Raw genomic sequence first — 13,175 nt, 5'->3', positions numbered from 1 at the left:
CCACAATGTCCCACATTGACTGATTGTCATCCACAATGTCCCACATTGACTGATTGTCATCCACAATGTCCCACATTGACTGACTGCCATCCACAATGTCCCACATTGACTGACTGTAATCCACCATGTCCCACATTGACTGACTGCCATCCACAATGTCCAACATTGACTGACTGTAATCCACCATGTCCCACATTGACTGACTGCCATCCACAATGTCCCACATTGACTGACTGTAATCCACAATGTCCAACATTGACTGACTGTAATCCACCATGTCCCACATTGACTGACTGCCATCCACAATGTCCCACATTGACTGACTGTAATCCACAATGTCCCACATTGACTGACTGCCATCCACAATGTCCCACATTGACTGACTGTAATCCACAATGTCCCACACTGACTGATTGTCATCCACAATGTCCCACATTGACTGACTGCCATCCACAATGTTCCACATTGACTGACTGTAATCCACAATGTCCCACATTGACTGACTGCCATCCACAATGTCCCACATTGACTGACTGTAATCCACAATGTCCCACATTGACTGACGGCCATCCACAATGTCCCACATTGACTGACTGTAATCCACAATGTTCCACACTGACTGATTGTCATCCACAATGTTCCACATTGACTGACTGCCATCCACATTGTCCCACATTGACTGACTGTAATCCACAATGTCCCACACTGACTGACTGTAATCCACAATGTCCCATATTGACTGACTGCCATCGACAATGTCCAACATTGACTGACTGACATCCACAATGTCCCACATTAACTGACTGCCATCCACAATGTCCCATATTGATTGACTGCCATCCACAATGTCCAACATTGATTGTCATCCACAATGTCCCACATTGACTGACTGTAATCCACAATGTCCCACATTGACTGACTGCCATCCACACTGTCCCACATTGACTGTCATCCACAATGTCCCACATTGACTGCCATCCACACTGTCCCACATTGACTGTCATCCACAATGTCCCACATTGACTGACTGACATCCACAATGTCCCACATTGACTGTCATCCACAATGTCCCACATTGACTGTCATCCACAATGTCCCACATTGACTGTCATCCACAATGTCCCACATTGACTGACTGCCATCCACACTGTCCCACATTGACTGACTGACATCCACAATGTCCCACATTGACTGACTGCCATCCACAATGTCCCACATTGACTGACTGCCATCCACAATGTCCCACATTGACTGACTGCCATCCACAATGTCCCACATTGACTGACTGCCATCCACAATGTCCCACATTGACTGACTCACATCCACATTGTCCCACATTGACTGACTCACATTCACAATGTCCCACATTGACTGACTCACATCCACATTGTCCCACATTGACTGACTCACATTCACAATGTCCCACATTGACTGACTCACATCCACATTGTCCCACATTGACTGACTGACATTCACAATGTCCCACATTGACTGACTGCCATCCACATTGTCCCACATTGATTGTCATCCACAATGTTCCATATTGACTGACTGACATCCACATTGTCCCACTTTGACTGACTCACATCCACAATGTCCCATGTTGACTGACTCACATCCACAATGTCCCACATTGACTGACTCACATCCACATTGCCCCAAATTGAATGTCTTCTCAAAATTTGATAAAATCATGAGACTGTCATGTTGCCATTTGTCTCCAGTAAAAGTACCTGCAGAAGCTTGGAACAACTTTAAATCCCAAAAGATAAAGTTAAATCATATTCTATATACTACCACTGAAACTGATGCACCTGAAACAGTGTTTTGTCTGCATTTTATAAAACTAATTCATCAAATATTTGGAGGTCACCCTCAGATTGTCTTCATGACACCAGCAGTAGAAACTAACATTTTTAGTCCACTAGTCCTTATATTGAAAACATATAGCAAAACCCTTAAAAATGGCTAATTTCTACTGGTCCTTATGACACCTTAACTATTGGGCAGATTGACAAGGACTGCAGGACTAGTGACAATTTCTAACACTGGACACATTATTCCTGTTTTCCTTTTATTGCACAGCAATATTCTTACTTCACACTCAGCAATATTCCAGCTATATGACGGCCTCATGTATATAATTGTCTGGACCAGACAATCCAGTGACTGATATTGTGCAATGATCCAGGCCACCAGGGTATGATGATACGCAGTCAATCAAGTCAGAGAGTCCGACCACCCAGTTGGTAAGACCAGCATGGTTGCTGGGGAGCAACTGTAACCTGGAATCTCCTCACAAACAACAACATACCATGTAACATGAAAGTTCTGCTTGCATCCATTTTTGTTACAGGTCATACAGGAGCCGGTGGTTGACTTCGTCTCCCGGCCCTGCTCCTCGCATATATAACATGTCTGAAACAAATACATTCACTGTCAAATAACTGTCATCACAAAAATAGTAACCACTGGCAAAATTATCTGTACATTGTATCAAACAGCCTAGGGGTAATACTTCTATATATATTTTAATATGGTCACATCAAAGCACACAGTGCTACAATCTGTTGAGCAGAGTTGCATCCCTTTGATGTGCCAGCATCCAGTTATCATCGGTTCAAATCCAGTAATGTCCCTGATTATCCTGACACAATCCTTGGTTTGTCAGCACCATACTCAAGCTCAGGAGTTTCACCAAAGTTGGAAGCGTCCAAGATCTGCATCACTTTGATGCAGCAAACATTCAGCTGCATATCTTCTGGTGGGATGTAACATTTGTTGGTTTGTTTGTTGGTTAATGCCGCACTCAGCAATATTCCATATGACAGTGGTCTGTAAATAATGAAATCCTGACCAGACAATCCAGTGATTGACATCATGAGCATCGATCCACGCATTAGGGATACGATGACATGTATCAACCAAGTCAGCAAGCATGACCACCCGATCCCGTTAGTCGCCCCTTACGACAAGCCTTGTCGCCTTTTACGGCAAGAATGGGTTGCTGAAGACCTATTCTACCTCAGATCTTTACGGGCCTCATGAAATGATAACAATCATCTTCATCATTTGTCTCCAGTAAAATCACTGCTATGTACAATGCCCCATGCATTCAGCTGGGATGATGCACAATCAAGTCTTTGAATCAAACCACCCGATCCAGTGAATCCACCTTGTACCAGCAATAGGTTGCTTCAGACCCAAGCCTACATCCCCATGAAGTTATTTTTTTTTAAAACTATGAAAACTTCCAACATGTGCTAATGATTAAGAAATCAAGGTCAAACCCGACTTACTTTATTGAATCTCTCCGGGGGAACATTCTTCAATACTATTGGCTCCATTGTCTGCACATTGGCAAACCATGCCTCCGGGATAAACAATGCACACACTACATGACACCAGCCTGAAACAGAAGTTACCCATACAGTCTCTCATACAGTTACTCTTCATCATGGTGGACAATATACACACACATTGGGGTGGGTTGCAACCTCTAATAGGATAGGAAATCAGGAGGAACATGCTGTTTTCTACTAAAAACTATGTAACAAATGTTATATTTAGGATAACACTTTCTTAGTCAAGTACAGATTCTAATAGCAGTACTTCCTTGGGAGGAGTCCCATCCGGGACTCGTACCCACACTGCCAGAGAGTGGCACCTAATCGCCAGCACACAAAGTCAGCACACAACCCACTTAGTCAATGAGGCTTCCACAAAATGAAAGTCTGACAACTGGTAGTCTAGATCATGTACTTTGTGTACCCCTCTCAACCCAAGAAAGTACTAGTATGTGTACTTTACTAAGAAAGTTTTATCCCAAATATAACATTAATTACATTTGACAACCTTCCAAATGACTTTGTATATTAATCCTAAAATCTAGTTGAATTTCATTAACCTGCTGTTGGACATGACCAATGGCGTTTACCCCTGACTTTTAACACTAACAGTACTGGGCACCTGCGTGGTATGGAATACCCAAGCCTTGACAGCTCCTCAACATAACATCTGCAGTGTAGGAAAATTAAAATGGATACATGTTCCTTGTGGCTTTTTGTTAGAGGGGTGACAATTCACCGACACATCGCACATTTGGGATGACATGGTACATTATACAGTTACCATGGTTACCTGTATCAATTCATGTTCTTATTCCGTACCAATTTTCAAGGAGAATATTTTCAAAATTTGTCAATAAGCCAGCATGCTATCTGTTACAGGTTTACCTAATTACCTATCGTGAAGCAAATGCTAGGGGCTTCTTTTATAATTCTATAGGAACTAGCCTGGATTAACCAATGATGCAAGTTAAACACAAACTGATGCCTATCACAACGTCATGTCAGCTGGGTCACTAGGAATGTGGAGGAGTTGATGCAAAAAGAGCATCGTATTTGTCATCGTATTTTGAATATATTGTCCCCCGACATTAGGGTCATGACAAGCGCTCCTTAACTTCCTCTTTCCTGATATAAATCACCATCCTCAAGGGGTGACTCATCAAAAAGAAGGTCACTACGACCCAGTAATTGCATGACATGTTCATCAACACTTGTTTCATGACACGGAAACGTATGGAACAAAGCTCGCCTACTTCATGAAGCACCACCACCATCACCACAGCAGGATCGTTCAAACTGATCAATTTCATCGATGACTGTTGGTTCATTTTCTCAACAGGAATCAATTATGAAACCCTTGATTGAATTTTTTAAAATCATATTAGTTCCATCTTAATTCTATTTCTGGTGTAACACAATAATGTATCGCGTTGTTGCAAGACTTCCTGATGTCCCATTTCAGATCTCCAGATAACTTATTTAGTAACTGAGTTTTTACTCGAAGGTTCCAATTTTAATTGGGTTATTACATTTTAATTGGGTAACCAATATTTTTTTACTCATCTATTCATCACTCTATTTGGTTTTCCCCCAAATGAGCTAACATTTTGAGATTGATAAGAAAAGAAAATAATATTTTAGATATATATACCCAGTAAAGGGTTCTAACTAAATGCTTGACTCGGAAAGTAATTTAGCCCGTAATTGTGTTTCAGAAATTAGCTCAAATGCTGAAAAAGCATCACTGGATTTTTACGCACTCTTTTTTTTTTTATACATTTGAGTTTTTCATTTAATGTATGTGTTTCTGTACGCAAGTTAATTGAAAGTAATTGGGTTCTGAATATTTTTGGAGGGTATTTTACGCAAATATGCAGCTTATCTGTAGCTCTGCATTTGTTAATGAACTTGGCTCATCTATTCAATGTTATTCATAATAGGAGCAGTGTTCGAAAATTAAGCAAGAAAGTAAAGAGTCCCAGTCATAACCCTCAGATTAAAATACACCTTCCCGAGGCAAGGGAGTTGACTGACTGTAAAAAGTCCGTTTCCACCCTTGCTGAACTAAGCTGTAATTTCTAGGCTATGTATGGCAGTCTGTAAATAATCAAGTCTGGTCCAGACAATCCAGTGATTGACACTACGAGCATAGATCTACGCAATTGGGACATGATGACACGCATCAACAAAGTCGATCAACCACTTGATCCCGTTTGTCACCTCTTACGACCAGCATTGTCCCTTTTTACGACAAACATGGGTTGCTGAAGACCCATTCTACCCCGTATCTTAAGTCCTACTCTGTCATTACACCTCATTACAGCCATCACCTACCTTGAGTATCTGTTCGCTTTAGAGCACCATCCTTTTGAGGGCACAACTCACATCTCTGAAAACAGATGTCACCTCTCTGTAAAAAGTCAGTTTGCAATTAGGACATGAATTATGATGATCATCTAATTGGGGCAAAATCAGGCTTGATGTTAACACATACATAACTTAGGGTTATAATGCTACACAATGTCATGATGTCTTGATGATAAGACTGCATCACAATTCATGAAAACTTGGCAACCATACTAGGGGACATTGTCCATCACCAAAAGGAATAAGTGAGTTAACATTGTTTTGAACAATATTTCAGTTATATTTCAATGTGGCAGCTTGATGTGGGTGGAAAGCCTGAAGTAATACAGGTCCAGATGTTTGCTACTGTGGTGAAACCAAGAAGCATGGGAATAGTGCTGACAAAACTTCTATCTCTCTTTCTTTCTTTGTTGTTTAACACAGCACTCAGCAATATTCTAGCTATATGATGGCGGTCTGTAAATAATCGAGTCTGGACCAGACAATCCAGTCATTGACATCATGAGCATCGATCAGCGCAATTGAGATATGATGACATGCATCAACCAAGTCAGCGAGTCTGACCACCCGATTCCGTTAGTCGCCTCTTACGACAAGCATAGCTGCATTTTATGGCATACTTATGGGATGGAACTCTGCACAATAAATTGCGGTCCTAAGGCAAACGAGCCACCCATGATTCAACAAAGGGAATGTATAGATTGAAACAATGTACCAAGACAATCAAAAACATATTTAGAAGATATCAGCTCTTTAAATGAAAAAATGTACCGAGACTCCTTGTAAGTACAAGAAGAAAATAGTATTTCACAACACTTAGAAGGTTTTTACATCCACCTCACATACATATTCCCTGCTGCAAGTAACATACGCTGTATTGTAATGCACTGAATTTAAGGTGAATAGTTACACTCCTAAATGACACAAACATACATGGCACAGGATAGTTTTCAGAAATATTTGGTCAAGGTGCAGAATTTAAAATGTGTCAATATAAAAGGGTAATTACAACATTTCTTCAATCAGAATCAATAATAAACAATGACAACATAAATACTATTACTACAGTATGACATGACTCCAATCACAGGACACAGAACACGTGCATAAGCTTTAGCTTTCATTAAGTCTCATTATTATTTCTTTAACATTTTTCGATTTCGAACATGATGAAAGAGTTACCTCGCATGCTACAACGGATGTAATTGTAAGGGAGGTAAATCCGTCGTGTCCTTCAAAATACACATTTTTAAGTTAATTCATTCAATAATCTAAATGGATCGAAATATGCCTCAGCAGAAGTTTGAATAGTTATACCAAGGACATGTTCTGGTGTATATCAGGTCGCATTCAAGTCGCAAAAATACAAAAACAGCATTATAACGGGATCTGATTGTAAACAAACATTCAAAATGGCCGCTGATACTAACCACTCGTGCCTGTCGCTCTTGACTTTCGCATTTCCGACAATACCAAGGCCCCGTGGGGACTTGTACAATACCATAACAAGCTGAAACGAATAGAGTTACAATTTGACAGTCGAAAATAAAAAATGAATAGTGTCATTTTCTTAAGTTTTGATGTCAGATCGCATAATATTTTGATACAAACCTTGGTGAACGGCCACATTGCAACCATGGCCATCGCAGTACACGAGGGGATTTTCGGCCCAGCCTCTCTCATCCGAGCAAACACAGCAGCCACCTACCATCTCTTTCATGTTGGGCAACTTTATACTTGCGTGCAAAATTTCAAGATCAGTTTTCCGACCGTAAACATCATTGTGGGCTGAATGTGGAGGATCTATCCCTCCATTTTCAGCCCGCACTTGCCGACATAGGTCATAGCGCATGCGCTCTTCTACGGTGCAGATGAAATAATAACCCATTGAAATAATGACCGTATTTCCGTGGCCATCTTCAGACCAGGACATATTTACACGTGAAAATATTTTAATATGCATGATTACTTCAGTTTTTTTCTAAATTCGAAATTATTTGAACCATGAAAACACGGAAAATATCTGGTGAATATTATGTTGTCATATTTCCCGTTTTCCATAAAACCTGTCAAAACAAAATTAATCTGCAAACACTGCATCTTTTAAACACACTTTATTTGTGACAGAAATACTACTTATAACTACACATAATTTGTCAAAATAAGGGAATTCAATAATAATATCATACTAATTAAGTACAGATCGTAGACGTTTACGACATCGGTGAAACTACGACAAGTAGACCATTATTAATTATAAATGTCGGGAAAAAATCTACGCGAAATATTGAATATGCATTTTATTGAAATTTCCTACTCAGTGTTTCCCATGTTATATAACGCCCCACCCAGCTCACATCTCGGCAGTCTGATAGCATGAGAAAGCAACATTGTGGCACACTAGTACTGTGACCACCCGATCACCATTATACGACTGTTAGCTGCTAGGTATCCCCAAGGTGCCACACCAGAGAAAGTGTCCTATGTTATCCAATTCAGTCACGACGATTTTCTGTCGGCTTGGTAAATATTTAATAAAAATTCTTGAAAAATGCTGAAAAAAGAAATTGTTCTTCTTTTACAAAATCAGTCTCATCTGGTTTTGTAGCTGAAGCTGAAAATGTATCAAGTATCGAAATAAAATCCGAAAACTGATAAACGTGTAATATATGCACTACTTCGGCCTTTTGTTAGGTCTTCGGCAACCCATGCTTGCCATTAATTGTGACCTTGCTTGTCGTAAGAGGCGACTGACGGGATCAGGTGGTCAGACTCGCTCACTTGGTTGATGCATGTCAACCGCCTCCGTGGTCTTGTGGTAGAGCGTCCACCCGGAGAGCGGAAGGTCCGGGATTCGATCCCCGGCCGCGTCATACCAAACACGTTAAAAGATGGTACTTGTTGTTACCCTGTCTGGCGCTCGGCATTAAGGGGCTAAAACAAGGACTGGTCGGCTCGGAGTCAGTCTGAGTGGGGTATTCATGTTAAACTCCGGCATTGTATCTCTGTGAGCTAGCACTATAAATCGGCATTAGTCCAGACTAGTACAAGCAGCCACACATACGTGCATATACGTGCAATAACCTTGGACGCGACACCTCACCTGATGCACGTCATCGTATCCCAATTGCGTGGATCGATGCTCATGATATCAATCACTGGGTTTTCTGGTCCAGACTCGACTATTTACAGACCGCCGTCATATAGCTGGAAAATAGCTGAGTGCGGTGCTAAACAACAAACAAACAGTCCGCTCAGAAACTATTTAAAAGGAAAGTTTTGCTTATTGAAGTGTCCACATTTACGACCTCTTCAATGTAGAAATATCTGCTCACGCACCCAACACATACAGTCCACACTTTGATAGTAAACTTGAGCATAGGAAAATATTATCATGTATAGCTGCAATATTCTAGCACAACAAACGAAGTATTTCAGTGAAGTGACTTTCAGGCGTTGTGGGATCCTTTTCTATAGGGCGTTAATTGAGCAAACACCGGTATGACAGGGTTTGTTGTCATATTCACCATCTGTTCCACGAGTTTGCGCAAGCTCGTATCACATTTTAATCCAAATGAAATAAATTATTCACTTATTATTTGAAATATCCGTGGCAACACTTCATGCGTTCCTTATAAGGACTGATCTAACTCCATGTTGAAATGTTCTATATTGTGGATTACTAATTCAGCAGTAATTGTGATATAAATTTTTAAGAAATTATTTTTAGTTATCATTTACAATTTGATCTAAAAACTGTAAGTTTTATCATGTACAAAATGTCCCATATGGCATTGTTTGCGTTTTATGTACTTGTAAATTTGTATCTATGTTCCACAAAGCATACACGACAGCATAATCGGTTGTTCATGCGTGCATGATGGTATGTGCATGTGCGTGTATGTATAAGTGCAGGCATGCATAATATGCACACACAAGGATGTATGTGTGGTATGCATAAGTAGGCAGTGTGCACGCATACAAGCTTATTAATATGTATTTTTGTGGGGGTATTTATGTGTCGGAGGAATGTAATATGCGTGCACAGCTATGGTTTTGGTGTGGTAGTTTCAATGTGTGTGGGAATGTGATCGTATTGTATTTACTTCCATCTGTGCTCTTTATTTTAGTGTATATCATTGCACAGGATGTTGAACGTCATGACTGTACATGTGTGTCCAAAAGACAACAACTCTCAGATGGAAGTGTTGTTAAATTTGTACATATATTTTGTTCTTTTTTATCACTTAACTGTACGTACAAATGTTGTGTTAACACTCCCGGTTATAACCTGATTATCTGTTTTATCGTTGGACAATATCTCTCAATAGTCACTTTGTCACGCTTCCGATAAAATTGTTTAAAATGAAAGATTGCAGACCTCCCCTCCTCCCCCTCTGCCCCTCCTCTCTCTCTCTCTCTCTCTCTCTCTCTCTCCTCTGTGTGTGTCTCTCAGACTCTCTCTCTCTCACTCACTCACTCACCCACTCACTCACTCTCTCCTGTCTCACTCTCTTTCTCTCTCCCGCGTATGTCTCTCGCTTTCTCCCCTGTCTCCTCTGTGTCTCTCTCCCCTCCCTCTTTCTCTTTCTGTCTCCCCTCTCTCATTCTCTCACGTCTCTCTCTCTTTCTCCTGTCTCTCTCTCCCCACTCCCTTCTCCCTGTCTCTCGCCTCTTTCTCTGCATGTCTCTCTCTCTCCCCTCTCTCTTTCTCTCACGTCTCTCTCTTTCTCCTGTCTCTCTCTCCACTCTCCCTTCTCTCTGTCTCTACCCCCATTTCTCTGCGTCTCTGTCTCTCTTTCCCCCCTCTCCCTCTCTCTTTCTCTCCCCCTCTCTCTAATTGTAAGAATTGTGGACTGTATTTCCTTGCCCCATCCAAACCCGAACATATGTGTAAGGTCAGCGAATGAACTCAAATTTGCGAAGGTGAACTGCGCCTGTCATGCAGTGCGTCACGTGATCAGTTCGTGAATGTGACCACATAAATACTAACATCCAGTGTGTAGCATCACAGACACTGATACCCAACTGACATTTAACTCCCAGCATAAAACCAAATTAACTCCTCACGTGAGTGAAGGGTGTTTGACGTCACTGTCAGTGAGTGAGTTGGGTTTACGCCGCTTTAGACATTGTTCCAGCTATACTAGTGACGGCGTGTTAGCTTAATATGGGAGAAAATCCTGAAGTGATGCAGGTCTCAGGTGTTTACCACTTTTGTGAATCCCACGAACATTGGTATGGTACTGACAAACCTAGAAACATAATCGGGGAGATCCGGGATTCGAACCCACAATGACATATTGCTGTACAGCTAATTACGCCGCCTAAGGCGACTGGACCACCCGCGTCAAGGGAGACAACCACCGACCTTCCGTGCCCCAGGCTGTCGCTATATCCTCTTGGCCACCGAAACGGTTTCCATTAATAGAACTGAGACATTTTAGAGATACATAGAAGCCACACTTTAAAATGATTCCTAATTGTACGCAGGGTGCAAAGCACACGATCATTGTAATTGTATCCTTGCGTCCTGTGAGACAGAACCAATTCATTCTGTGAGTGAGTGAGTGAGAATGGTTTTACGCCGCTTTTAGAAATAATCCAGCAATATCACGGCACGACACCAGAAATGGGCTTCACATTTTGTACCCATGTCGGGAATCGAACCCGGGTCTTCGGCGTGTCGAGCGAACGCTTTAACCACTAGGCTACCCAACGCCCGTGGTGGGTAAAACGATTATAACTGCATGGCTGTGATACATTGGCGACCAGGTTGTCCAGTGGATTAAGCGTTCACTTTTTGTGAAGGTGATGCATGTGCCTTGTGTCTCAGTGTCGGCAGGGTGCTTCCGAATTGTCTCCTTTAGGAAATTTGTTTAAACCTAATCTAAAATTGGAAGCGCTTCTTCCTATAGATTGTAGAGCGTTATACAAGATGGATCGTCACATCGTCTTCCTATAGGTTGTAGAGCGTTATACAAGATGGATCGTCACATCGTCTTCCTATAGGTTGTAGAGCGTTATACAAGATGGATCGTCACATCGTCTTCCTATAGGTTGTAGAGCGTTATACAAGCCACACGGATCGTCACAGCTTTTTCAACAAACATATTTCACTGTGAACCTTTATTTACTGAAACAAACGACTTGCCATATTCTCACATCTTCACCCCGCCTATCATATCAAACAACCAGTACCGTTGCCTATTCACCACTAACTCTAAGTTACCACAACACATACACAGTGAACAGAGTCAGAACAGATAGAGTGAGTGAGTGAGTATGGTTTTACGCCGCTTTTAGCAATATTCCAGCAATATCACGGCGGGGGACACAAGAAATGGGCTTCACACATTGTACCCATGTCGGGAATCGAACCCGGGTCTTCGGCGTGACGAGCGAACGCTTTAACCACTAGGCTACCCGACCGCCCCCCACTTCGGTGAAACCCACTAACACGGGTAGGGTGCTGACAGACCTAGAAACAATTCGAAGGATTCGAAACCACAGTCATAAGTTTCTGGCGTGCCCAATTGACGCAACTCTGCACAGCGAATTGCGGCGCCTTAGACGACCGGGCCACCCATGCCCCTCAGATCATTTAGAGTGAGTGAGTGAGTGAGTAAGGCACGACGACACGTAATGACACCAATCCTGACCTAGGACTCAAGCCAGAAATAGACTAACACTGAGTCTATGAAAACATCTCTTTAAAATAATTATATTTTTCTTTATTCAAAATAACCTTTGTTTTGTGGAATCAAGGAAACTACTTTAATTTGATCTAGATATGCCTAGGCATTTAGGAAATATATATATATATATATATATATATATATATATACATACATACATACAAACACACACACATCGTATTGACCAGTATGACCTGGAGTCACTGGGAGTGCCCGACGTCTGTCTCCAACACGGCAACATGTTAATAATATATATAATCCAGAGACAGGACTAAACGCATTTATTGGTATAAAAGTACAAAGCTACCTCCTCCATTAACTATTGTTAGTTTAGTGGTTGAAGCGTTTGCTCGTCAGACCGAAGACCGGGTTCGATTCCCCCCATGCGAGAAGCCTATTTCTAGGGCCGTGTCGTTATACTGTTGGAATATTGCTAAAAGCGGTGTAAAACCCAACTCACTCAATCGCAAACTGAATTAGGTTTGAAACGTGCAGTGAAGGATTTCCAGCTGTTGTTTGTTGTGAATGCCGACTACTACCCGGAGTTGGGTTTAACCTCGCTGTGTGCAGTGTCGCCGTGGCATCTCGAAGTGCTACCATGATGCTGTAAGCAAACCAGGAGTGGTGCAAGTAGAGGACGCTGACCACCACCAGAAAGGGAATCTGGGCGAATACGGGTTAAGTAGTTGATATCACAACTTTAACAAAAAATATTCTTTAATACTACGAGACACCCCCCCCCCCCCCCCGTTGGGAGCGA

General features: G+C 41.7%; 1 protein-coding gene across 1 annotated transcript in view; it reads right to left on the bottom strand.

The window, feature by feature from the left end:
* Positions 1-7,548, bottom strand: part of LOC139470210 (protein AF-10-like) — a 31,236-nt gene extending 23,688 nt beyond the window's left edge. Inside the window, exons 1-5 of the mRNA XM_071252527.1 lie at positions 7,329-7,548; positions 7,148-7,227; positions 5,685-5,760; positions 3,300-3,409; positions 2,315-2,418 (exon numbers count right to left, since the gene is read on the bottom strand). Coding sequence (XP_071108628.1) covers positions 2,315-2,418; positions 3,300-3,409; positions 5,685-5,760; positions 7,148-7,227; positions 7,329-7,437 — 479 coding nt within the window. The 5' untranslated portion in view covers positions 7,438-7,548. The remainder of the gene's footprint in view (positions 1-2,314; positions 2,419-3,299; positions 3,410-5,684; positions 5,761-7,147; positions 7,228-7,328) is intronic.
* Positions 7,549-13,175: the final 5,627 nt, after the last annotated feature.

The sequence above is a fragment of the Haliotis cracherodii genome, unplaced genomic scaffold (assembly GCF_022045235.1).
Source record: "Haliotis cracherodii isolate W230 unplaced genomic scaffold, xgHalCrac1.p SCAF_20, whole genome shotgun sequence".
NCBI lineage: Eukaryota > Metazoa > Mollusca > Gastropoda > Lepetellida > Haliotidae > Haliotis > Haliotis cracherodii.
Note: the sequence above shows the minus strand (reverse complement) of the source record. Positions and strands in the feature narration are given on the sequence as shown.